Source organism: Astyanax mexicanus, chromosome 21, assembly GCF_023375975.1.
Source record: "Astyanax mexicanus isolate ESR-SI-001 chromosome 21, AstMex3_surface, whole genome shotgun sequence".
NCBI lineage: Eukaryota > Metazoa > Chordata > Actinopteri > Characiformes > Acestrorhamphidae > Astyanax > Astyanax mexicanus.
In genome coordinates this window covers 4,508,987-4,536,500 of record NC_064428.1, presented here as the reverse complement: position 1 = coordinate 4,536,500, position 27,514 = coordinate 4,508,987, and the positions used below count along the sequence as shown (strand labels likewise).

Genomic DNA, 27,514 nt, shown 5'->3' with positions numbered 1-27,514 from the left:
CCTTTATTTCTGCAGACTGAAAACATTTGTGTTTGTCATTAAAAGGTTAATGTGAGACAAAAATCAACATTTCAGTTTTTATTTCCAGGTATTTACATCTGGATCTGATACACAATTCAGAAGATAGTCCAAGAAAAACTACAGCAGTTGATGACAGAAATATTGTGCTGTAAAAAAAACTAAATCAAAAACAGGGCAGGAGTGAAGGTATCACAGGTATTACGTCATCAGGGCTTCATCAGAAGATACAAACCTCTACTAGCAAGACAAATAGGAAGACAGGGCTGGAGTCTTCCAGCAAGTACAGGAACAGCAAGCCTCAGAATGTTTTATAGATTGATGAGACAAAGATTAACCTTTACCAATGTGATGGAAAGGTCATTATCTCAAGCATAGCAGCTCATCTGTAAAACACAGTGCAGGTAGTGTTATGGCTTAGGCTTTCATTGGACAAAGATTAACCTTTATCAGTGTGATGAGACTTTTAGTTATTTGTCATTCCTAGTAACCCCTGTCTTCCTTCAGAATAACAGGGACATTTATCTATTTTTAAATTGCTCTTTGGGTGTAAACTGAATCGTGAGAATATAACTTTGTTCCAGCTCATGTACCACCTGTGATGTGAAATAACAATAAGATCCCCTTGAATCCTTAAATCCTTGAAAAATAGTATCAGGTCATGAGCTCAAACATACCAGCTCATCTGTGAAACACAGTGGAGGTAGTGTTCTGGGTTGGGCTTTCATGGTTTCTTTATTGAAGATGTTACACATCATGACACACTTAAACCACTAGATTCTGTATACCACGCGGCGCTAAGATTAATTACTGGCGACCCGTATAGTACACATCACTGTTCACTCTATGAAAAAGTTGGATGGTCTTCTCTTGCTGTGCGTCGGGAAACACGTTGGTTTGTTTCCGTTTTTAAAGCACTTTCTCACCATATGCCACCGTACATCTCACCAAAACTTATTAAAAATAACACAACCTATCAAACTCACTCCAGTGACTGGATCACTCTTCAGATACCATATGTTTTAACTGAACTGGAAAAATCTGCTTTTAGCCACAAAGCAGCACCAGCTGGAATTATTCACTACAGTAAACCCTAAAGCTCAGCTCACTGGAATCACTAAATCATTTTAAACTCCTAGTTTCTAACTGTTTTAGCTCATTTTAGTTTTTTTATGATCTTTGGTATGTTTTAAGTTTCTTTTTTTTTTTCTTTTTTTTTTAGTTAATTTTTTAGTTTTTTTTTATGTTGGTTTGTTTTAGCTGTTGTTTTTATTTTAAATTTATTTTTAGTTTCTTACTTTTTCTTTTATTATTACTTACTGCTTGTTTATATTTTACTATTTTATGTGTTTAGTTTTTATTTATTCATCTGTAGTTGAATTTTTATTAGTTCTATTACCTTTTTTACCTATGATTTTATGATTCCTACTCTTAAAATATTATTTTTACCTTATTTGTTTTATATCTTAATATTTTTAAGTTATTATCCTCTTCTTTTTTTAATAATTCTTATACATTATTATAATGCTGTTTTTATGCTTTTGTATTACTTATTTTATTATATCTACTTTTTGCTGTTGTTGTTTCTGTCAATCCCTTCCCTATGTAATTGCTCGTCTGCATTGTAAATGAGGGCCACCCTCAATGTACTCCGAGTTTAAATAAAGGTTGATTGATTGATTGATGACAGCATTACAATAAACTCAGAAGTCTGTAGAAACATTTTTTCTGTAAATTTTAATAAAGATGCAACAAAACAATTTGGAAGACTTTTATTATGCAGTAAGGTAATCACTAAGAACACACTGCTAAAATACAATAAAGTTCATCAGGGGAAAGATGTTGAAGGTTTTATACTGGTTTAGTCAATCTACAGATTAAAGCTCTACAGAGCTTGTATTTTACCTGCTAAAAGAGGAGACTAAAGGGAGTAACCCCCTCCCCAAAAAAACACCTGGAAGAGGCTGAGGTAAAAGCCTGGAAAAGCTTCACAAATGATATTAAACACAATAGTATTTTTATTTGTCTACAGCAGAATAAAAGGCATTGCACAAACTACTACAGTACTGTTGCAGGGGGTGTATCATTGACTAATTGTTTTAAGAAATGTTGTCACTTCTGAGGAGTCCTTTCTCTTGCCTTTTGAATTTAATATTTTGTAATTTTAATTGCTCATTTTAAAGGTAAAAATCATGAGAATCTTTGCTGAGGGGAGTGTGCCGTGTGTAAAAATGACTGACATGGAGCAATTAGCCACAAATAAATTACAGAGAATCTCTGATAATAATTTATTATTATTATAATTCCATGTAAAATGTTCCTCTCTAAATAAGGCTTAAGTGTGTAGTGGAGTGGTCTGGAGGGCTGAAATATCTGTACACACAAACAGATTTAGAAGCATCCAAGCCAATATACTGCACAGCAAAAGTACATTCCTCATCAAAAAATACTTGCACCCAGAAGGAAGTATCGGATTAAAAATGTAGACTAATAAAAGCATTATTTATTGAGCTAAACATACAGAATTAGTGGGAAACGCATGTCTAACAGAACATGCCAGACTCTCAGCATGGAGCTGTAGAAATTCCTAATCGTGTTCTGCGATAATCCATCCAATGCAACTTGAATATTCAAGCAGTTCCTGCTGAGTCAAATAGCATCCTATACAATTTCAATCAGAGATGGGTCTGGCAATGCGGACGGACATGCTATAGTATCTGTGACTTTAGAGCAACTCTTCAGATGGTAGCAGTATGAGGACAATATTGGTCTTGTTTAAATAACACATGGGAGGAACATTCAAGTTACAAGTAATGAAATATTTCAGGAAACCATTATCAACTCGAACAGCTCTGTGCCGAGACTTCCGGGATGTTGAATTACACATTACTTTTATATCTCAATTAATATAGCTAAATTAATGTAAATCAATTAATATAGCCAATATGTCTAAACTGACAAACTTTTGTCATTCCTAATAACTTCTGTCTTCCTTTAGAATAACATTGCAATCTGATGCTTAAATCTTGGGTAAAACAATTTTTTTAAAAGATAAGTACAGAACATGATTGCTGAATGATAATTTAAATAAACACTTTCACGAATCACTCTCGTTTGGTGTTTTTCCTCCTCATGCACAGCCTACAGCAGCAATATCTGATGACTCTGTACGTAATAAAGACTATTAATGAAACTACAGACAGCAGGAACAGCAGGACATCAACAGAGTGATAAGAATACCAGGGCATTTTGTAAGATTCAGTTCGTAGATGAGGAGCACCACCATGCCTCATAACATGCTCGATCCAGAAGACAGCATTATCTAAGGGCTTTACAGGTACGTCTTTATGGAGTCTGGAGAGTCTCTGCATGTTTTCCCGGTATGAAGGATCATGAAGAACTTCTTTTACAGTTTGGAGGAAGGAGTTCTTGTCCAAGGTTGCAATGTCCACCATCTTAGCTGCTCCCCTCACTTTCATTTTTGAAAGATTGTCAGGCTGATCCCAGATGAGCCCAAACCCAACAAGAGGAACTCCATGATAGATAGCTTCTTGAACTCCATTAGTTCCACCATGTGCCACAAAGGCCCTGGTCTTGGGGTGACCAAGGAGATCATTCTGAGGCATCCAGTCCACCAGTAAAGTGTTGTTCCCAAGGGTTGATGGTCTTTCTCCTTTGTATCTCCAGATAACTTTCTGTGGAAGCTCTGCAAATGCTTCAGCTATTGCATCAGCAACATCACGAGGAAGCTGTTCAATCAACGTGCCCAGAGACATGATGATGACACCATGTTCACCAGAACTCTGCACAAAGTCCTCAAGATCTCGTGGAAGAGACTTTGATGGTTTGCACTGGAAACCGCTCATGTAGACAATGTTTGGCATAGTGGGTCTTGGGAATTCAAAGATAAAATCACCTCGGAAAAGCCACAAATCTGCGCCTTGGACTATTTCAAAGTAATTTGCTTCAGGCCCCAACACTTGTTTACACAGTGCGTTGTAATCTGGTTCTAGAAAATATTTGACTTGTAACTCTGTAACAAGGGACATGACCACGTTAAATACTCTCTGGAAAAAGGTCATGCGATCAGGTAACTCCAGCATTGGCAGAGGCACATAAGATAGTGGGGAAGGGGCTATCGCAAAATGACCTTCACCATGAACCGTCCACCGAACATTAAAAACAAGAGGCAGTTTTAGAAAGCCACCTATAAGGATGCCACTAATCAAAGCGGGGTCAACAAGACACAAATCATATTTGGCATCTTTTAATGTTTGTACTAACTGCTTGTCCTCAACTATTTCCATCACTAGTTTCTTCTCTTTTACAATCATTTCTCCTGCTTTTTCCCACATCTCCTTCTCCAGCATCAGACGAGCAAAGGTGGAACCATCCCTCCGGATTTCCAAGAGTCTGTTTATGTAACCTTTCATGAATTCCTGGTCAAACAGCCCAGGACTTTGGATGGTGATGGAAGTGTAAAGAGGGGATTTTTCAGTAATATACCAACTATCTGCTGCTCGTATCACTGTAATATTGTGCCCTTTGGCATGAAGTGCCTCAATCAGGATTTTCATGTTGACCCAATGGCTTCCATCAACCGGAACTACCAGGATGTTTCCTGCTTGGATAGAGGCTATCAGACTTGCCAAGACCAGAGCACATTTTAGGACTGTGCTTCCATTCATTGTGGCACCTAGAGAGAAATCCATAGAAAAAAAACACACTGTAAAAATATGTAAAAACTATCCTGTAAATACTGTAAAAAAAAAAAAATAATAACACACACACAAATATCATAAAACAAAATATTTTAGCATGCAAAGAAGCTGGGTAGAGAAGACAAGTGACAAGCTTCACTAAATAGAGCTAGCTAGCCAAACATTTATGCAGTGATTTTACCTATACACCAAACTGATGATGTTATTAACTAAATGACTGCAGGTAAAAATAGCTGTTAAAATGTAAGGAGAGATTGTTTATTTTGGAAATGTTCTGCTCACTAGTTAAGGAAGGTGTGACTCGCTAATTTGACTCTCTCACAGTACAGTGTACTTAGCGTTAGCTACGTAGCTAGCATCATGTAGCAGAATGTAATCGATCTGGCAAATAAACACTCTACTCACATAAATTCATTAAAATAAAGCATTTAGAGTTAATATCAGTTATTTGTTTAACATTTTCAAGCTGATGTAAAGACCATGTTAAGCTTTCTGATTATCTGTTAAGATAAACAACATTAAATCTAAGAGGGATGTGTCCCCTAATCTTTTCTTAATTATTCGTTTGCACCCCCCTCCCCCCATTAAACATATTACCTAGCCCTGTTGAATTTATTTATAAGTTTTAGAGAAAATTCTGAAGTTTATTTTTATTTCTACAGTAGTTCATTTCCACTCACACATTTTAATTCAATATCTTCTGTTGAGATTCCTTTGTAATTGGTGATTTGTGACTTTTGTAGTCTGTCAGTCAATAGATGATGTTATGTAATAACAAAAGTTTGGGAGAAGGACCACGCCCGAACTCTACGTTCTAACTCCACCCCGTATCAATCAACCGTCCTATAAATACCTCCCCTAACTAACTACCTCCTCCCCTGCAACCCCTTTTTTTTTTCTCTCTCTGCTCTTCCACTTCTCATTAAAATAAAAAAGGGGGGGATATAACTGCACGCTTCTTCAGCACGCAGTTCAGAACTCCAGCCCAAATTTCCCCGAGTTCCCTCCCCTTTTTCTTCCTCCTTTTCTACTTCTATAAGGCGTGGTCCGCACTTAGCAAACAGCAGAAAGAGAGAAGGAGAGAGAGCACAAGAAAAAGAGGGACTGAGAGAGAATGAGAAAAGACTGAAAGAGAAAGAGAGAGAACGAGACACAAGGAGAGAACGAGAGAAAGAGGGGGAGGAAGAAAGAGAGTAAGAGCAAATGCAGCCGGAAGCGGGCGGTTTGAGCAACGCGAGAGAGTTGACCAGAACTTAACTTTATGCAAATGAGTAGCGACGCGCGGCGGCGACTACCAATCAGAAACAGATTCTCATATGTTCAACCTGAAATTGCTGTTCTGATTTTTGATTCCTACTGAAGATTTATTCCTCCGGAGAGTGGAAACAGAACTAAACTGAGCTGATCTGAGGTTCCCCACTATACTACTAGAAGTAAACCAGAAGTAAATCCTAAGAGAATTACCTTATTTAATAGAAAACTCTATATTAAAACTGAGGGAATTATTTATTAAATCAACAGAACCTTTTATTGAAACAAAGGGAATTATTTAATAAAGTTAACGTAACGATTTATTACAACTGAAGGAAATATTTATAAAATTAAGAGAAATACTGTTTATTAAATCAAGAGGATAATTTATTATATTTAAGTAAGCATATTAATTACATCCAAGGAATTATTTATTACATTGAGTTAACAATATTTTTAATTATTTTAAATATCTAAAATATATATAAATTAAGAGAATGATTTACTACATGAAGAAAAATAATGTATTTTATATTTACGTAAACCCATTTATTGTAATATGAAATAATTATGTTAAATAATTGTACTTAGTAGTAGTTATAAAAGATAGAATTATTTATTGTTTGTGAATTGTCTGTACGACTGTTTAATGTTTAGGAATTGTGTAGAGAGGCTGAACCCTTGTTTCTGTATGTGCCGTATTTGGAAAACGCCCACCAGCGACAGCTGGTTCTGAGTGAGACACGCCCCCAAGCGACTCATCGCCTGTTGGACAGGCCACACAGAGCGTTTTTATCGCGTTCGTGTTCATTACTAGAACTGTGCAGTATCTCACAGAAATCTGTGTGGTGTGACCTCTGACCCCACCTGCTGCTAATTCCCCAACACTAACTCCACCCCTGAGGTTCCAGGTTTAAAAACACCAGCAGCAGTGCTGCAGCCATGAAAGCTAGCGGGCTGATTCAGCCTAAAAAAAACTCAGCATTCATCAAAAAGCTCAATGACCAAAGACAGAATAAAACAGGAGTAAATATTGTCAGTGTTTTTAAGAGAGGAAAAAGACTCTGAGCTCAGAAAGACTGCAAGATTCAGAGCTTCTTACTTTTCTCCTGAAAGAGGTTCGTTTCCTACTTTATCCAGGTCATTTATCACAACCACTAGGTTAGCGTACTGTGGATGAGCATTTTAATGAATAATAAATGTTAGTGTTCTCATTTCTATCAGCGGTCTGTGTGCAGCTAGAAAAACAAGGCAGGGAGTGCTTAAGATAGCTTAGCTAGTTTAGCAGGGTTAGCTAACGTGATGTAGACTATGCTGGCTAACACAATCATGCTACACATGCTAACATGCTAACTGCAGTCAGTCACAGTGGAGGAGCAGACGTGTCATATCTGATTATGAGCAACGAATATGCTGAAAATATGTTATTCACTCAGTTTATCTGTGAATGTGATTGGCTATATGTTGAGTGATTTCTTGCATCCAAAATGAGTAAACATTACTCATGGCCATTTCTAGCAGTTAGCTGACGTTAGCTATTTATCTGTTTATTTCCAGTCACTTGGTTTGACAGCAGTGAGGGCAGGTCATAACAAAGATCTGAATCAGGCTGCAGATTTACATGTTATCTGCTAAACAAAGCAATAAATTACTGGGATCTGTAAAGTAATAACTCCAGCTCTAGGGTGTGTATTTTTTTAGAACAGTGGACTTTGCTTAGGCTAACGCAGCTAGCTGTGCATTAAGCTAACTAGCTAACTACAGATAAAGTTATATAAAATCCACATGAGCTGGTGTATAATGTTGCTTGCCATGGTAGAAGTTATATTGCACTCTTTCGTGTAGGTCCAGTGTCCTTAGCTTGGCAACCAGTCACTGTTGTACATAAAATTAGGTGTTTTAACAACCTGTTAAAATACACCAGAATGCAGCAAAATGGTATCTAATTTATTAAAAACTTTAAAACTACATTACGACTTAGTTTCTCGTTATTATGACTAACTGAAGCACCATTTTTTACATGGTGGAAATGGGCTTTCATATATTGTTGTTTAAACTGCCAAAGAGAAAACCCTTTCAGAATGAGAGTACTGTGATTCACCGTAAAAATATATTTACTATAGAATTCACTATTCACAGTATTTCTACCATGATCCTTTTAGAGCTACAGTAGCCCACTGAAACAGTTTATACAGTAAAAAGGTGTTCATTATACAGTATATATTTGTTATAGTTCATCTAAATATACAATTGAAAGATGATGTTCTAAGAAAGTGGTACTTTCTAAATCTCAGCGCTACGATAAAAGCAGAATAATGTCTTAGAAAGAGAAACAGAAAAACAGCAATCAGTGATGAATTACAACTGAAATTAATTGCTGAATGATTTTTTATGTAATTATATTGCTGACTGAGATTTTTCAGAAGAAAAAAAAATGGAATTCTTTACCTGAATGCAGCTATAGAGCATGAATGTCAGTCTGACTGTAACGCTGGTGTTTTATCCACCTTTCCTGCTGTGCATACTGCCATAAATACACAAGCGTGGTGTGAGCTAAAGTTCATCCAGCAGTGTGTGAAAGAGCACTGGGCTTAATAACCCATGTTAATATTTCACTAGGTATTGGCAATAATATAGCTTACATATACATTTTTTATTCTGTGGAGTTTTGATAACAATAAAAAAGTATCATTTAATAATAACAGTGGTTGTTAAAATTTACATTTTTTACAACTTCAAATCAGAGAGAATTGGAATGGACATGTTAAATGCAAAAACAAAATGCATTATTTCTTACATTTACTTAATTTTCAATCTGACGGGTATTTTATTGCAGACAGTATAAACCCAAACTATTTCATGTTTCTTTATGGTGAAGTCATTTTATGTTTTCTGGTAAATTGAATTTGTTAATATAAATACATTTCCCATGTTCTTTTGCATTGTAGGCCTGCAATGTAGGAATGCACTGTGTAGACGCTGTAGAGTAATTGTTATTTCTTACTTAAGTCTATGTCATAAAGGTTAATGTACAATCCTTAAGGACTATACTGTGGTTCCAGAACTAGGAATTAAGCTTCAATATTCTCATTATTTAACCCATCAGAAACTGTCTACATTTGTAATCACCTAAGTCTAATTGCTCTACGACATTTGGAGCAGGTGCGTTCCAAAGTGCTTAACCTCATTATAAGTATATGATTTTCTTTACTTCAAAGACACTCATTATACCAAAAAAGATATGTTGTCATGTGTCAAATCCAGAAATTAACTCTAAATTTTATTTATTTTTTTTTTTACATGAAAATTACTGCTGTTTGCAAGTATTTATCTCCTACACTGTGAAATTTCAGGCTTACAAAAATTAGTGTTCATAAAGTTACACTGTTATTAAAGTTGTTCGTAAATCACTAAGATTTTTCGTTATCAGGAAACACACCCAGACTACCACTAAAATGTTAGCATTCTTTATTGTTTGTGATCATGTTTCTTCTTTGCCAGTTTTTGCTGCTAGAAGAAGAAATTATTGAAGACTTACTGTCTTACTGTTACAGTTATTGTCCATGAAATAGGGTGAGGTAAAGTGGTCTATATTGTAAGTCTAGGCCATTATTTAGGTTCTAACTCAGATTATTATCTATAGACATATATTTTTTGTTTACTTTTTTAAAAGAGATATAAGTAGGAAGAACCTTAAAATTAGGAACAAACTTTTACATTTACGTCTTTAACCCTGTTGCAAGTACAGTCCCTGTAAATGGAGTGTTTGGCTTAGAGCATTCAGCTTTAAGTGTGATGCACTTGTTCATCCACTTGTTTCTCTAATATATCTGCTTTCTTTGTACATAGTCTAAATAGTCAGGATAATATTACTAAGAATTTAGCCTGATGTATGCTAATTTGAAGTTTGAACTGTGAGTTTTCATTTCAAGTCTTTATTAAACTGTTTAAAAACAACATAAAGCACACTACAAGTGATTGAATGTGGTATTTATTTGTGCAACAGTTAATGGCATTAAAAACATTTTGCCCAGAGTATAACAGTTATTGCCTTTATGTTAAGCACCAAGTGTCAATATGACAATAGCTTTGTCTAGATTTGTGTGCACCATATACAAAAAAGGGGAGTGCCCTGCATTGCTGCAAGGTCAAGACATGTTCAATTATAACTGTCATCACAGAACACAACCATGTAATACCATAATAATTCATCTGTGCAGATGTACACATTAGAACTCTCAAAAATCCTTAATAGACAGAACTGACCAACAGAACATAATCATGAATGCACCTAAGAATCTACTAAGAATCACTCTCGTTTGGTGGTTTTCCTCCTCATGCACAGCCTACAGCAGCAATATCTGATGACTCTGTACGTAATAAAGACTATTAATGAAACTACAGACAGCAGGAACAGCAGGACATCAACAGAGTGATAAGAATACCAGGGCATTTTGTAAGATTCAGTTCGTAGATGAGGAGCACCACCATGCCTCATAACATGCTCGATCCAGAAGACAGCATTATCTAAGGGCTTTACAGGTACGTCTTTATGGAGTCTGGAGAGTCTCTGCATGTTTTCCCGGTATGAAGGATCATGAAGAACTTCTTTTACAGTTTGGAGGAAGGAGCTCTTGTCCAAGGTTGCAATGTCCACCATCTTAGCTGCTCCCCTCACTTTCATTTTTGAAAGATTGTCAGGCTGATCCCAGATGAGCCCGAACCCAACAAGAGGAACTCCATGATAGATAGCTTCTTGAACTCCATTAGTTCCACCATGTGCCACAAAGGCCCTGGTCTTGGGGTGACCAAGGAGATCATTCTGAGGCATCCAGTCCACCAGTAAAGTGTTGTTTCCAAGGGTTGATGGTCTTTCTCCTTTGTATCTCCAGATAACTTTCTGTGGAAGCTCTGCAAATGCTTCAGCTATTGCATCAGCAACATCACGAGGAAGCTGTTCAATCAACGTGCCCAGAGACATGATGATGACGCCATGTTCACCAGAACTCTGCACAAAGTCCTCAAGATCTCCTGGAAGAGGCTTTGATGGTTTGCACTGGAAACCGCTCATGTAGACAATGTTTGGCATAGTGGGTCGTGGAAAATCAAAAACAAAGTCACTTCTGAAAAGCCATAAATCTGCTCCTTGAACGATTTCATAGTAGTTTACTCCTGGACCAAAAACACGATCACACAGTGCGTTGTAGGTTGGCTCCAGAAAATACTTTACTTGTAAATTCAGAACAGTGTACATGACCATGTTAAATACTCTCTGGAAAAAGGTCATGCGATCGGATAACTCCAGCATTGGCATAGGAACATAAGATAGTGGTGAAGGGGCTATCGCAAAATGACCTTCACCTCCGGCTATCCACCGAACGTTGAAAACAAGAGGTAGTTTTAGAAAATGGCCGATAATGACGCCACTGAGGAAAGCAGGGTCAACAAGACACAAGTCATATTTGGCATCTTTCAGAGATTTTACCAACTTCTTATCTTCAACTATTCTCATCACTAGTTTTTTCTCCTTTTCCAACATTTCTCCTGCTTTTTCCCACATCTCCTTTTCCAGGATCAGACGAGCAAACATGGAGCCCTCCCTCCGGATTTCCAGGAGCCTGTTTATGTAACCTTTCATGAATTCCTCATCAAGTAACCCAGGCATCGGTATGGTGATGGAAGTGTAAAGATGGGACTTTTCAGTAATATACCAGCTTTCTGCTGCTCGTATCACTGTAATTTTGTGTCCTTTGGCATGAAGTGCCTCAATCAAGACTTTCATGTTGATCCAATGGCTGCCATCAACCGGAACTACCAGGATGTTTCCTGCTTGGATCGAGGCTACCATCAGACTTGTTAAGACCAGAGCACATGTAAACACTGTGCTTCCATTCATTGTGGCACCTAGAGAGAAATTCATAGAGAAAAACATCTAAGTGTACAACTGGGAGATAAGATTAAAAGAAAGTGATACTTTTCTGTATATAAACATTACAGTAAAAATGTTTTAGATAATTAAACAAATATAGGAACAAATGCTAAAGAACTTATTAAAATAAATACAAATGAATGCATTTATAGGCGTATAAGAGAATATGAGTATAAGAGTATAACAACGACAGCCACCCAAAATATACACAACAAATAAATGAATTACCTGAAAGCTGCTGTAGAGCATGGATGTTAGTCTGATGGTATCGCTGGTCTTTTAGTCACTGGAGTTTAGATTTCTTTCTGTCCATACTGACATAAATACCTGAAGGGATTTGAGGGAAAGTTCATTCAGCAGTGTGTGAAAGAACAAAGGACTTCATAACCCATGTTAATCTTTTACTATTTATTGACACTGATATAGATTAACCTGTGGACTGTAGGTAAAATGATAGGTCAAGAACTGCGGTGAAGGGTTGAATGGATTCAACCCCAAATCAGGACAAGTTAGAACAGTTAGATATAGAAAATATAACAGAAATTATTGTAGTATTCCTCGCATTTACTTTGGCTATGCCCAGATCAGACTGGATTTGTTTCTTACATCAGATCTGTTGATGATCAGATTAAATTAGCAAGTTTGCATTCGTTTTTGTGGTAATAAGGTTGGAATCAGTAATTAACCATCGGTGCTACCATTGGCAGCTTTTACTTTTTGTTTTGCATTTGTAGATGAGGAACACAGCATTTGGGACTGGAGGGTCTTTCTGCAACTTCAACTGGATCATTTTCATTTCATTTAATCAGTTTTCCTACCTCAACGTAGAAACAGAGGTCCATTTTTCATTGGAGAATTGTTTTAATTCACCTACATTGCAGGGATTTTGAGCATAAACAGCCTGTTTAAGGTCATGCCACAGCATGTCAATCAGACTTTGACTAGACCCCTCCAAAACCTTAATTTAGTTTTTTTTTCCACCAGGTTAGAGATGGACCTGCTGGTGTGTTTCAAATCATTGTTTTGCTGCAGAACCCAAGTACACCCGAGCTTAAGGTCACAAACTGATGGTCAAACATTCAGGAGAATTCATGGTTTCATCTATTACAGCAAGTTGTCCAGGTCTTAAAGCAGCAATGCAGGATCAGGCCATCACACTACCACCACCATGTTTTACGTTCAGTGTGACAATCTTTTTCTGAAATTCTGTGTTTGTTTTACACCAGATGTAACAGAATACATACCTTACACAGCCCACAGAATATTTTCACAAAGTCCTGGGGTATGGCGCAAAAATACCAGGTGAAAAAAATTAACCAGCATGTTTTAACATTTTGCTTCTCGTGAGCGCAAATGTGTAGCACACGACCAAAAAAAGGGAATTGTGTGCACGCTGAACAGAATATCTCTCTTGAGCTGCATTTTTCTCGTCTCGGGTGTTTATTTTCCTTTTGAATTTACAGTTCTTCTTGCGTGCTCGGTGAATTACCTGCGGCTTTTGGTTTTGCTCGAGCGTTTTGGTTTTGCTCCACCCCTTTTGAAAGAGGTGGTTTTAACAGGTTGGGGGCAGGGTCAGGGTCGCCTTCCTCAACAAATGCTATTGCTGATATCTCCAAGAGCCGGTGGAGGAAGGTGGAGAAATAAGGACGGCAGGAGAATTAGCTAACCAGCTAGGCTAACATCCAAACAGCCCGTTCTCGGCGACCCTCCAGCACTCTCTGCCCAGGTTTAGTGCCTGGAGCGACTGGCTCTTTTGTTTAGCGTCTAGAGCGTCCGGTGCTGAACGAGATAGCACTAAATCACTCCGGGCACTAAACCCGGGCAGACAGCGCTGGAGGGCTGTTCATTCAGGGCACTATACCCGAGCTAACAGTGCCGGAGAGCGGGTTGTTTGGATTGTAGTATAGTTAGTTAAGCTAACTCTCCTGCTGTCCTTATTTCTCCGCCTTCCTCCGGCTCTTGAAGGTAGCGCGCACGTGATTCCCTTTTTTTTGCTCGTGAGCTTGACATTTGCGCTTGCAAGAAGTTAATTTACACACACAAAATGTTAAAACACGCTGGTAAATTTGTTTCACCTGGTATTTTTGCGCCCCGACTTCTGACATTGATTTGACGCCATACTCGGGATCTTCAAGAAGTTTTGGCAAATGTCAGACAGGCCTTTGTGTTCTTTTTGGTCAGCATTGTTTTTTGCCTTGGAACTCTCCTATTGAAACTATTTTTGCCCAGTATTGTTCTTATTACTGAACCACACTGATATTACCTGAGGCAACTGAGACCTGTAGTTCTTTAGATGTTGTTGTGGGTTTTTTGGATTGATTATTTGGATTGCTTTTTTCCCCTTAATAAATGAAATCATCATTTAAAAACTACTTTTTTAATGACTTAGGTTATCTTTTTCTGATGCTAAAGTTTACAAAAAATCTTTCAGCACATGTAACCTCTACACGCATGAACAATGAATGAAAGTCTTACCTGTTTATCTTAATATCTGTCTGCAAGACTCCACAATAGATCTTTACCTCGTTCTCTATGTTTACTCCCTGGATCCTCTCTGGCTGTAGTGAACAACTTTAGTAATTAAGTGATTAGTAATTGCAAGTCATCACTAGCCAGTAAGCCCCCTGGCTGAAGTATGAACAGTCACATCATTAGGGCTTTATGAATAGGGGTCAACGTTTTTAAAACAGGGGCAAGGACAATAAAAACACATTATGAGATATATTTTAAATAAGAAACACATTTATTCAGTACATCATAGTTGCATTTTAGTACCACGGTAGAGACATTATATGAATTTACTCTCCATCCACCAACAAGAGCTACAAATCAAGCAAAGATACAAGCAGAGGTCGCAGGTCATAAATGTGCCGTTCAGATGCTGAGTATATAGACAGGTACAATCAAGTGTGCATTTGTTCTGTAGTTGCATTCCTGTTTAATAAACTTGATGTATTCATTTATTTATTTGCTTTTATTTATTTAAGTAAGCACAACATATACTGTAGTATATGGCGAATATATTATAATATAATATTAGCACATTTTAAAAGTGCAATTCCTAAAGGAAGCGCAGGATGGTTGCACAGGTAACAGAGCTCATATCAGTTGTTAAGGTATAAGCCCTGTCATAGGACGTTGTTACTAAGTGGTTGTTATTGTGTTGCTAAGTGATTGCTTACATTAGCACTTTCTGAAAAGCTGCTACACTCTAAAAAACAGAGGTACGATATGAGTACTTTTTTGTACTTAAAGGTACACTCTTCATAATTGTACCCTCAAAGGTACAATATTGGTCTTTACAGGGTCAGATTTGTTCCCTCTGAAGTACAAAGTCATTTCTAACAGCAATAAGTACATATTTGTACCATTTAACCAGCCAAAGGGTACATTCAGTATTCAGTATCACTGTACTGATAAACAATATATATTTTAATTGCACATTTTTTATTTGAAAGCCAGACAATTTTGGATCATCAAGTTTTTGAGCCATATTCAGTTGATGATAATGTTTATAATTTTTATAATCTTTACTGGCACAAAAACCATGGGTACAAAAGAGGACTTTAACTTAAAGGTACTTTTTTGTACCTTAATATAAGGTACAGCCCCAGCGACAAGCTTTGTACTCTTTTAAGTACAAATCTGTACTTACTTTTCTTAGTGTGTACCACGATATAAAGATTGTTGGACAGGAGCAGAAATAGAGCATAAACCTCCCAAATTCTCCTTGGGGAGCATGAATTTATTTTTAAACTATTATTTAATAAAACAATGACACCAACAGGCAAGTCACTGGTGTTACCACATAGTAGATAATCTCTTATTTTGAAATGAAAATATCATTAAGGATATTAAGGAGCATGCAAAGTTTAAGCACTGTCAGCTCTGGTCAGCAAAGCTAAAGGGAAATATAAAAAGATATATTTGTTCACGTTATACCAGACATAACCAGTTAAGCTAATGTAACCCCTAATTTAACTGCCTCTTAGCTTCCAAATTTCCAAATGGTCACATCAGAAATAACTACCATAACTATTGGGAGACAAAGTACTACAGGAATGGTTGAACAAAAACATCCTGATTTAAATTCAATCTAGAATCTGTATGTCAGTTTTGTGGTTCCACAAATACTTAATTATCTGGAAATGTTCATTTTTCCACCCTTAGCCTTTACAGATATTATGCTTGGAAAAAAAAAAGTGTTACGGCAAAAAAAAAAAAATTATATTTTACCAAAATATTATTTTAACATGTAAATCTTCATGAGCCATCAATAGCCAATATTTGTTTTTTTAATCAACTGTTTAGTATTCCAAACACCCCAGAAATGTAAAAGAAAAAGGGTGCATACCATATTTTGTGACAATAAGTGTTTTATTTAACTGTAATTATCTACACATACCTATGATATATAATATTTGTAACCAAAGTAGGGAAAATTGTGATTCCCAGGAGTCACAAGTCACAAGTCATTGGTGTGACTACATAGCAAATAATCTATTATTTTGAAATTAAAGGACCATTAAGAATTATATTTTCAGTAGTAAATGTATGATCTGGATATTAAGGAAACATGCTGAGTTAAAGCACTGGCAGCTCTGGTCAGCAGAGCTAAAGACAGTCTTTTATTACTGGAACTGTGCAGTATCTGAGGGAGATTTGTGTGGGTGTGGCCAATGGCCATGGAAGCAAGCAAGCAAATCTTAGCTGCTACACAGCCTAAAAAGCCTCAGCATTCGTCAAAAAAAGATCAGTGACCAAAGAGGGATTAAAACAGAGTAGATGTTGGGAGTGAATTCGACAGGTGGAGAAAACTAAGGTAACTAAGCTACTTTAGCCAGGTCATTTATCACAAGCACTAGGTTAGCTTACTAGGGACAGGAATTGGAGTGTTCGTATTCATATCAGTGGTCTATGTGCAGCTGGGACAACAAGGCAGAGGGTGTCTGAGATATCTAAGCTAGGTTAGCTAAAGTGATCTGGACTATGCTGGCTAGCGCATTCATGCAACACATGCTAACATGAACTGCAGTGTCATATCTGATTACAGTGAAAGACACACTAGGACGAAATGATATACTGTCCTTTGTGCCAAAAAATAATACACATGTGGTTTGCCTTGGAAAATTTTAATTTTGGGACACATCAGTAGTATGGCTTTGAATCAGGTGGTGTTTTAGCCTTTAAACAGCAGACACTCTCATTAAAGGTGGTGATCAAGCCTGAGCCTGTGTCTCATGCCCAATCAAGAGGATTGCCTGGATGTTTAACTTGCCTATAGGACTCAAGTGGGGGATAGGGAGGAGGGACTAGCCAACAGGTCATGTAGATGTTCTTTGCTCCCAGTTAGGGTCCTTCTGCTTGATCCAGATCCACTGGCTGCTTCTTTCAGACGTTTTAGAGACTGAGTTAATAGTCGTTCGCAGAGTCTGGCCATAGATGCTAAGATCTTTCAACAGCCTGATAGTGGAAGTGGCCACAAAACCTTGAGCATCTGCTGCTAGTTCTGCGTAGAGCAGTTTCTTGGGCTTATAGGTCTCTTTTACTAAGTTCTCCCATGGGACTGTTAGCTCTACAATAAAAACTGCTTTCAGGGAAGTGGGACCAGAGTGTTTAAGGTGTAGAGAAAAGTACAGTGCTCCTTAATGCTGCAAGGCATGAGAATCTTTAGTCTTTTTCTAGACGCTTCTTGAATATAATGCTCAAGTGTTTAATTTGTGATTCTGATTTGCTATAGAGAGCTATCAGTTATTGTTAGACTGTAACTCAACTGTTGATTGGTGCTCAGTCTGGGGGCGAGGTGTCTTTTGTCTAGGCTTCGGGTTTTAAGAGATGTACAGTATTTACAGCATCTGTTATCACTCTCGTTTGTTGGTTTTCCTCCTCATGCACAGCCTACAGCAGCAATATCTGATGACTCTGTACGTAATAAAGACTATTAATGAAACTACAGACAGCAGGAACAGCAGGACATCAACAGAGTGATAAGAATACCAGGGCATTTTGTAAGATTCAGTTCGTAGATGAGGAGCACCACCATGCCTCATAACATGCTCAATCCAGAAGACAGCATTATCTAAGGGCTTTACAGGTACGTCTTTATGGAGTCTGGAGAGTCTCTGCATGTTTTCCCGGTATGAAGGATCATGAAGAACTTCTTTTACAGTTTGGAGGAAGGAGTTCTTGTCCAAGGTTGCCAAGTTAACCATCTTAGCTGCTCCCCTAACTTTCATTTTTAAAAGATTGTCAGGCTGATCCCAGATGAGCCCCAAACCAACAAGAGGAACTCCATGATAGATAGCTTCTTGAACTCCATTAGTTCCACCATGTGCCACAAAGGCCCTGGTCTTGGGGTGACCAAGGAGATCATTCTGAGGCATCCAGTCCACCAGTAAAGTGTTGTTCCCAAGGGTTGATGGTCTTTCTCCTTTGTATCTCCAGATAACTTTCTGTGGAAGCTCTGCAAATGCTTCAGCTACTGCATCAGCAACATCACGAGGAAGCTTTTCAATGAATGTACCCAGAGACATGATGATGACACCATGTTCACCAGAACTCTGCACAAAGTCCTCAAGATCTCCTGGAAGAGGCTTTGATGGTTTGCACTGGAAACCGCTCATGTAGACAATGTTTGGCATAGTGGGTCGTGGAAAATCAAAAACAAAGTCACTTCTGAAAAGCCATAAATCTGCTCCTTGAACGATTTCATAGTAGTTTACTCCTGGACCAAAAACACGATCACACAGTGCGTTGTAGGTTGGCTCCAGAAAATACTTTACTTGTAAATTTGTAACAATGTACATGACCCCGTTAAATACTCTTTGGAAAAAGCTCATGCGATCTGGTAACTCCTGCATTTGCACAGGAACATAAGATAGTGGTGAAGGGGCTATCGCAAAATGACCTTCACCATGGGTAAGCCAACGAACGTTGAAAACAAGAGGTAGTTTTAGAAAGTGTCCTATAATAGCACCATTAACTGAAGCAGGGTCAACAAGACACAAGTCAAATTTTGCATCTTTCAAGGATTTCACCAACTGCTTGTTCTTAACTATGCTCATCACCAGTTCCTTATCATATTCCAGAATTTCTCGTTCTTTTTCCCACATCTCCTTCTCCAGCATCAGGCGAGCAAAGATGGAGCCCTCCCTCCGGATTTCTAAAAGCCTGTTTATGTAACCTTCTATTATTTCCTCATCAAACAGCCCAGGATTTTGGATGGTGATGGAAGTGTAAAGATGGGACTTTTCAGTAATATACCAGCTTTCTGCTGCTCGTATCACTGTAATTTTGTGTCCTTTGTCATGAAGTGCCTCAATCAAGACTTTCATGTTGATCCAATGGCTGCCATCGACTGGGACTACCAGGATGTTTCCTGCTTTGATCGAGGCTACCATCAGACTCGTTAAGACCAGAGCACATGTAAACAGTGTGCTTTCATTCATTGTGGCACCTAGAGAGAAATCCATAGAGAAAAACATCTAAGTATACAACTGGTAGATAATATTAAAAGAAAGTGATATTTTGGCCCATATTTTAGTGATCTATAGGTGAGACATGAACCACGCACTACGCAGCTTGATTGAGGACAGTGTGTCTCTTGGATCGTGAGGATGCAAATATACCAAAGGTTTACCTTGCGTGGCTCCACATGCTAAAAAAGGCAGGTACTTAATCATGGGTGTGTTTTGTGCAAAATGTAAAAAAAAAACAATCAGCGTGTCACTTCCCATTCCCTTGAAGGGGGAGATGCGATCTGAAATGGACAGATTGATATTTTAATGGTGCAGGGCTTCTTCACTTCTCAGCTTGTTGTATTGTGTTTATTGTTCATGTAAAAGTTGGGTTTGTGTCCTGCTAAGTGCCCTGGTGTGTGTCTGTGTAAAATAAGCAGGAGTGTACGTACGTTGAACAGACAGGAATGAGAGTTGGCTGTTGTCGGGATTTTAATCAGGCAACAGCATACCCATGTTTTCTGTTGCCAAGATAGCAATGCACCAGAAACGTTCCTGAATACACCTCACTTCCACAATGCCTATCAGCGTAGATATATTTGTAAGCGTCTTTGCTATTTAAACAATGCAGGTGCAAGGTGTGAAAATAGACTGTTGACGGGGTGTATGATAGCAAGGAGCATCATAACACACCTTGCACAGGGTGTAAGTTAGGGCCCTTTGTGTATACACACAGAAAACTTAAACATTATACATTATAGAGCTTACACAAATGAATATATAAATTTGCTGTAATATTTTTTTATAAAGTTGTTGCTGACTGAGAAAATATAAATTTCCAAAAACTTTGAATGCAAACTTTCCGGAAAAGCAACAAAAAAAAAAAACCTAGACGGATTACTAAAGAACAACTTTACTACTATTACTACCACAGACCACTATATTGAGAAAATCTATAGAAAAGACAAACACAACAAATACATTCCCTACCTGAAAGCCGCTGTAGAGCAGTCTGAGGGTATTGCTGGCGTTTTAGTCACTGGCTATTCACTTTCTGTGAATACTGCCATAAATAAAGAAGGTTTATTCAGCAGTGTGTGAGAGAGCAGAGTACACTGATTTTTATAACCCTTGTTAATCTTTCACTGTTTACTGACACTGATATAGTTTAGCATGTGGACTGTAGGTAATACGACAAGAATTATTTTAAAAAAACGTGGTAAAAGGTAAAATTGATAGAACCCAGTTAGGATAGTTCAGCATGGAAAACGTTACTTATATAAAAGCAATGTATCATACATTCACATTTATTTCAGTTCAGACAGTATAAACCCAATATATTTCATGTTTATTAAACTTTAAATATACGTCCTGCATGTTAGACCTGCAACTCATTTCAAATTCCAATTAGATAAAAAATTAAACAATGGTGTGATTTTACATAGTTTATTTGTCTGAAATTATTATTAGATAATATAAACTGCATGTTTACCATCTCCAGAACACCAACTTTCTTTATCTCAGAGACATATGCTATTTCTTCAGTCAGAAGTAAGCTGCTTCCAGAATACTGAGATTGTTAAACAGTAGCAGAAATAATGCATACAATACCCTAATTTTACCTTTTTTTATTTTGTATATAAATAATTATACAATGATGCCAACTGACATATGAACATTTAAAAAGGAAAATCATATTAGCATGTTCTAAAATGTCTGAATGGGAAGACTAAATAACTAAAATTAAAAGTGCAAAATATGACGATAGTTTTTTTTTTTTTCACCCCCTTTTCTCCCCTTTAATGCTAATTGTGACAAGCCATTTTAGTGAACACGTTTTGTATAGTTTTGTAAAATGTGTGTATTGGTATTAACAAGCTGTGTTTTTTTTTTTTTTTTTTGAGGGAAGATAAGGTTACAGAGGTTTTTTTTTTTTTTTGCATTTTAGACAAATGAACTAGGGTTGGAGATATTAGAAAACATAGTGTTGTAACTATTGGAAAACAAAGTAATATAGAAATAGTTGATTAAAATAACTAAAATGTTGTGTAATATTGTGGTTCCACAAATGGGTCATTTTCTAGGAAAGTTCATTTTTGTGTTCCTAGCAGATATTTTGCTTGAAAAGCATGTTAGGAGACCTACATTTATTTACATTTTGCAATAAAAAATGTAACAACTAAACCTTTATAAGCCATCAATTTAGAAATATATATTTTTTTAAATAAAACTATTTTTCACATTATAAGGCGCACCGAATTATAAGGCATCAATAAACGTCTGTTTTTCTGGTAAATGCCAGCCGACAAGTGGCAAAGGCTAAAAAACATCTCCCAGCAGTCTCAGAAGTTTGTTCTTCTGAAGTTTGTTCCTCAGCAGAAACCATCATAGATGAGGGCTGCAGTAGATAAACTAGCTGCAGTAGATTAGCTAGCTGCAGTAGATTATCTAGGCTGCAGTAGATTAGCTAGCTGCAGTAGATTATCTAGCTGCAGTAGATAAACTAGCTGCAGTAAATTAGCTAGCTGCAGTAGATAAACTAGCTGCAGTAGATTATCTAGCTGCAGTAGATAAACTAGCTGCAGTAAATTAGCTAGCTGCAGTAGATAAACTAGCTGCAGTAGATTAGCTAGCTGCAGTAGATAAACTAGCTGCAGTAGATAAACTAGCTGCAGTAGATAAACTAGCTGCAGTAGATTAGCTAGCTGCAGTAGATAAACTAGCTGCAGTAAATTAACTAGCTGCAGTAGATAAACTAGCTGCAGTAAATTAGCTAGCTGCAGTAGATAAACTAGCTGCAGTAGATAAACTAGCTGCAGTAGATAAACTAGATGCAGTAAATTAGCTAGCTGCAGTAGATAAACTAGCTGCAGTAGATAAACTAGCTGCAGTAGATAAACTAGCTGCAGTAAATTAGCTAGCTGCAGTAGATAAACTAGCTGCAGTAGATAAACTAGCTGCAGTAGATAAACTAGCTGCAGTAAATTAGCTAGCTGCAGTAGATAAACTAGCTGCAGTAGATTAGCTAGCTGCAGTAGATAAACTAGCTGCAGTAGATAAACTAGCTGCAGTAGATAAACTAGCTGCAGTAGATTAGCTAGCTGCAGTAGATAAACTAGCTGCAGTAAATTAACTAGCTGCAGTAGATAAACTAGCTGCAGTAAATTAGCTAGCTGCAGTAGATAAACTAGCTGCAGTAGATAAACTAGCTGCAGTAGATAAACTAGATGCAGTAAATTAGCTAGCTGCAGTAGATAAACTAGCTGCAGTAGATAAACTAGCTGCAGTAGATAAACTAGCTGCAGTAAATTAGCTAGCTGCAGTAGATAAACTAGCTGCAGTAGATAAACTAGCTGCAGTAGATAAACTAGCTGCAGTAAATTAGCTAGCTGCAGTAGATAAACTAGCTGCAGTAAATTAGCTAGCTGCAGTAGATAAACTAGCTGCAGTAGATTAGCTAGCTGCAGTAGATAAACTAGCTGCAGTATATTAGCTAGCTGCAGAAGATTAGCTAGCTGCAGTAGATTAGCTAGCTGCAGTAAATTAGCTAGCTGCAGTAGATTAGCTAGCTGCAGTAAATTAGCTAGCTGCAGTAGATTAGCTAGCTGCAGTAAATTAGCTAGCTGCAGTAAATTAGCTAGCTGCAGCAGATTAGCTAGCTGCAGTAAATTAGCTAGCTGCAGTAAATTAGCTAGCTGCAGAAGATCAGCTAGCTGCAGTAGATTAGCTAGCTGCAGTAAATTAGCTAGCTGCAGTAGATTAGCTAGCTGCAGTAAATTAACTAGCTGCAGTAAATTAGCTAGCTGCAGAAGATCAGCTAGCTGCAGTAGATTAGCTAGCTGCAGTAAATTAGCTAGCTGCAGCAGATTAGCTAGCTGCAGTAGATTAGCTAGCTGCAGTAAATTAGCTTGCTGCAGTAGATTAGCTAGCTGCAGTAGATAAACTAGCTGCAGCTGATAAGATAGCTGCAGTACGTAGGCTAGTAGCCGGTGTGTTTATGTTATTGTAGTGAGGTGTGATTAGGCTGGTAGTTAGCATGCTGCTAACGCCACAGTGCAGTTATAATTTAGTAGCTGTAAAATCAGGACAGGAATGTGGGACTGGACACATCTATCAAAAGCAACAGTCTCATATTTAACAGTACAATGCGGTATAATCCTGTAACCATTTATACCTGCAGTGAAAACCTGCCCAGATTACGTGTGATTGAATCTTATAAGTGTGAGCCCTCACAGAGTCTGTTCAGATTGCATAACAGCTCGAAAAAAAGACTGGACTTGGATATTCAGAGGCATGTCCTGAAATGTTTGAAACATAAATAATTTTTAGAATGACATATGTTTTCCTGTGTACACAAAAAAATGGAAGCCACTTATATCATATATGATGTATTAGTACTTTAACTGACAGTTATAAAAGGGAAATGACCACACAGTCATTTGGAGAAACATGTAAAGCAAAAGCAAGACAAATGTTGTGAAGACAAAACACATATTTTTTATTGTATTTATCTAAAATGCACAATAAATCCAACAAAATCTTCAGAAAGTTAATTCCAGATTTTCAGAAGTTTACCCTAACACTGTACAAAAGTACAGAACTGTACATTAATGTGTCTAATTAAACATTGATCAACATATATACGGTATATTTACTATATATCACCGCTGTCCAAAAAAAGCAAGTATCTTCAAAACTTTACTTTACAGGAAAAAGAAAAAACCTTCTTTCAATGAATGTCAATGTAAAAAGAGTTTATTTTTTAGATATTTCTATTGGTCTGTTTATCAAGAAATTTTGACACAGTGTAGAGACAGTTTGTCTGTTCAAATTATGTAGGAAAAACTATAAATCGACAGAAACGGAGATACTTGTTTTTTCATTGGACAGCGAGGATATAGGAAATACTTTGGGATCTTGTTGTTTTGTTTTATATTCTAAACATGTTTAGATTTAGAATCTTTAAAAATGAAACATTATAAATGTTCAGATGCTGAATTTAATGCTCAAGAGTTAAAATGCTAATTTGGATTTGCACATCTGTTGATTGGTGCTCAGTCTGTGGGGGCGGGGAAGTGTATAGCTGTGATTAGCTGGGTGGCTATCCTGAGCACATGAGTTAGCTGGAGTTTACTGTCCTGTTGAACAGATCCAGCAGGATTCAGCACTGTTTACCGGTTCACATTCATAAGCATGAAATACCCTGATATACCTAATACTGCTCTGCTCTCCTCTGATTTCTTTGTGTCAAAAATAAGTCAAATTAATAAGAGGAAATAAATATAATTTAAATAGAAATGGAAATCTGGTGTCAAATATGTTATCTGTAAAAACGTTTCACCCATATGTTAAAGGAAAGCTGAAGAACCATTGAACAAAAGCACATTTTACTGTACCAATGAATATTTTTTAGAGTTTAAGTAGTGTATATTGGAGCCAGTACCATTGCTTATGTATTTGCTTGAGGCTCTTGTTAGTAGAGGCATTTTAAACTCATAAAGTGTCTGTACCAACAAACACACTCACTGCTATAAGGCATTTATTCTAATTTGTTGTCTATATAATAATAAAAAAAAGGTTTCATAATGTGGAACGTTTTTATTCAGAGGTTTCTTCTTAGATCCCCCTTGATAAAGCTTAGCCCCACACTCAAAAATATTTAGTGATGGCCTCCTGTAAGATCAAGACATATAACCCATTATTATTGTAATTATATCAGACTTAACTGTAAAAGTGATTCTTAAAATCAATAAGGTCATTGACCAGACATTTTCAAAACTAAGAATCACTCTCGTTTGGTGGTTTTCCTCCTCATGCACAGCCTACAGCAGCAATATCTGATGACTCTGTACGTGATAAAGACTATTAATGAAACTACAGACAGCAGGAACAGCAGGACATCAACAGAGTGATAAGAATACCAGGGCATTTTGTAAGATTCAGTTCGTAGATGAGGAGCACCACCATGCCTCATAACATGCTCGATCCAGAAGACAGCATTATCTAAGGGCTTTACAGGTACGTCTTTATGGAGTCTGGAGAGTCTCTGCATGTTTTCCCGGTATGAAGGATCATGAAGAACTTCTTTTACAGTTTGGAGGAAGGAGCTCTTGTCCAAGGTTGCAATGTCCACCATCTTAGCTGCTCCCCTAACTTTCATTTTTGAAAGATTGTCAGGCTGATCCCAGACAAGCCCGAACCCAACAAGAGGAACTCCATGATAGATAGCTTCTTGAACTCCATTAGTTCCACCATGTGCCACAAAGGCCCTGGTCTTGGGGTGACCAAGGAGATCATTCTGAGGCATCCAGTCCACCAGTAAAGTGTTGTTCCCAAGGGTTGATGGTCTTTCTCCTTTGTATCTCCAGATAACTTTCTGTGGAAGCTCTGCAAATGCTTCAGCTACTGCATCAGCAACATCACGAGGAAGCTGTTCAATCAACGTGCCCAGAGACATGATGATGACACCATGTTCACCAGAACTCTGCACAAAGTCCTCAAGATCTCCTGGAAGAGGCTTTGATGGTTTGCACTGGAAACCGCTCATGTAGACAATGTTTGGCATAGTGGGTCGTGGAAAATCAAAAACAAAGTCACTTCTGTAGAGCCATAAATCTGCTCCTTGAACGATTTCATAGTAGTTTACTCCTGGACCAAAAATGTGTTCACACAGTGCGTTGTAGGTTGGATCCAGAAAATACTTAAGTTGTAAATTTGTAACAGTGTACATGACCATGTTAAATACTCTCTGGAAAAAGGTCATGCGATCGGATAACTCCATCATTGGCATAGGAACATAAGATAGTGGGGAAGGGGCTATCGCAAAATGACCTTCAGCCATAGCTAGCCACCGAACGTTGAAAACAAGAGGTAGTTGTAGAAAATGGCCGATAATGACCCCACTAATTGAAGCAGGGTCAACAAGACACAAGTCATATTTGGAGTCTTTCAAGGATTTCACCAACTGCTTGTCCTCAACTACTCTCATTATCAGTTCCTTCTCTCTTTCTATCATTTGTCCTGCTTTTTCCCACATCTCCTTTTCCAGTATCAAGCGAGCAAACATGGAGCCCTCCCTCCGGATTTCCAAGAGTCTGTTTACATAAGTCTTTATGAATTTCTCATCAAGTAACCCAGGCATCGGTATGGTGATGGAAGTGTAAAGATGGGACTTTTCAGTAATATACCAGCTTTCTGCTGCTCGTATCACTGTAATTTTGTGTCCTTTGTCATGAAGTGCCTCAATCAAGACTTTCATGTTGATCCAATGGCTGCCATCAACCGGAACTACCAGGATGTTTCCTGCTTTGATCGAGGCTACCATCAGACTCGTTAAGACTAGAGCACATGTTAACACTGTGTTTCCATTCATTGTGGCACCTAGAGAGAAATCCATAGAGAAAACAATCAAGTATACAACTGGGAGAAAGTGATTCTTTGTTTATATTATCATTACAATGAAAACAGAAAAATGATAAATATGTAGCTCTGCAGCTGATATGAATTAATGACTGAGAAACTAAGCATTTCTCAAAATCTTTAAAAGCGACCTTTCCTAAAATCAGAAAAGTAGTCTGATTACTACAGAATAACCTCATCAAATGTATGAAACCAATAGAAGAGAGAAACATAATTAAATAAATTACCTGAAAGCTGCTGTAGAGCATGGATGTTAGTCTGATGGTATCGCTGGCCTTTTAGTCACTGGAGTTTAGATTTCTTTCTGTCCATACTGACATAAATACCTGAAGGGATTTGAGGGAAAGTTCATTCAGCAGTGTGTGAAAGAACCTAGAACATTGTTTTTTTATAACCTATGTTAATCATTCACTATTTATTGACAGTGATATAGTTGAAAACGTGGACTGTGTATAAAATGACAAGCATTATTTCAAAACAACTGTGGATAAGAGTTAGACTGATAAAAAGTTAGGATAGTTATATAAAGAATGCCATTGAGGCTGATGTACAATAAAAAAAGAACATACAGTTAAACAGTTGTGGAGAAACAATAAGTGCAATCACAATAAAAAATTACATTAGACTTGTATTAAAACTGTAGCTCGTTTGTCTTTCAAAGCAGAAAAGTGATTAATCACCCTTTGACTGAAGTCATGTGTCTTGCTTAATATAAAGCA

At 37.4% G+C, this 27,514-nt stretch overlaps 4 protein-coding genes across 9 annotated transcripts in view; 1 reads left to right on the top strand and 3 right to left on the bottom strand.

Moving 5' to 3' along the window:
- elfn1b (extracellular leucine-rich repeat and fibronectin type III domain containing 1b) overlaps positions 1 to 27,514 on the top strand; it is a 214,009-nt gene that overhangs the window by 80,642 nt on the left and 105,853 nt on the right. The gene's annotated exons all lie outside the window — the stretch shown is intronic.
- Positions 1,776 to 27,063, bottom strand: LOC103042764 (UDP-glucuronosyltransferase 2C1-like). Of its 3 annotated transcripts, XM_049469792.1 has the most exons (3): positions 12,148 to 13,594; positions 11,346 to 11,894; positions 1,776 to 4,168 (listed from the first exon to the last, which is right to left on the bottom strand). In XM_049469792.1, exons 2-3 carry the CDS (start codon positions 11,884 to 11,886, stop codon positions 3,123 to 3,125), a joined length of 1,587 nt encoding a protein of 528 aa, XP_049325749.1. In that variant the 5' UTR covers positions 11,887 to 11,894; positions 12,148 to 13,594; the 3' UTR covers positions 1,776 to 3,122. The 3 variants fall into 3 exon arrangements, with proteins under 3 accessions (XP_049325749.1, XP_049325750.1, XP_049325748.1); XM_049469793.1 differs by lacking the exons at positions 11,346 to 11,894; positions 12,148 to 13,594 and adding an exon at positions 8,439 to 8,528 and having other exon boundaries at positions 1,776 to 4,714; XM_049469791.1 differs by lacking the exons at positions 1,776 to 4,168; positions 12,148 to 13,594 and adding an exon at positions 27,023 to 27,063 and having other exon boundaries at positions 9,966 to 11,894.
- Positions 15,594 to 20,467, bottom strand: LOC125780384 (UDP-glucuronosyltransferase 2C1-like). Its single transcript, XM_022668636.2, has 2 exons — positions 20,367 to 20,467; positions 15,594 to 19,375 (listed from the first exon to the last, which is right to left on the bottom strand). The coding sequence occupies exon 2, from the start codon at positions 19,365 to 19,367 to the stop codon at positions 17,781 to 17,783; it is 1,587 nt and encodes a 528-aa protein (XP_022524357.2). The 5' UTR covers positions 19,368 to 19,375; positions 20,367 to 20,467; the 3' UTR covers positions 15,594 to 17,780.
- Positions 23,879 to 27,514, bottom strand: part of LOC103043077 (UDP-glucuronosyltransferase 2C1) — a 17,404-nt gene continuing 13,768 nt past the window's right edge. For 3 of the 4 annotated variants that reach the window (XM_049469787.1, XM_022668637.2, XM_049469789.1), the window contains one exon: positions 23,879 to 25,198. In XM_049469787.1, the coding sequence (XP_049325744.1) occupies positions 25,162 to 25,198 (37 nt within the window). In that variant the 3' untranslated portion in view covers positions 23,879 to 25,161. Of the gene's footprint in view, positions 26,757 to 27,022; positions 27,098 to 27,514 lie in introns of those variants that run through there. The other variant, XM_049469788.1, reaches the window with a different exon arrangement.

Excerpts from the sequence above, each read along its gene's own strand:
- LOC103042764 (XM_049469791.1), bottom strand. The coding sequence starts at position 11,886 with ATGAATGGAAGCACAGTGTTTACATGTGCTCTGGTCTTAACAAGTCTG.
- LOC125780384 (XM_022668636.2), bottom strand. The coding sequence starts at position 19,367 with ATGAATGAAAGCACACTGTTTACATGTGCTCTGGTCTTAACGAGTCTG.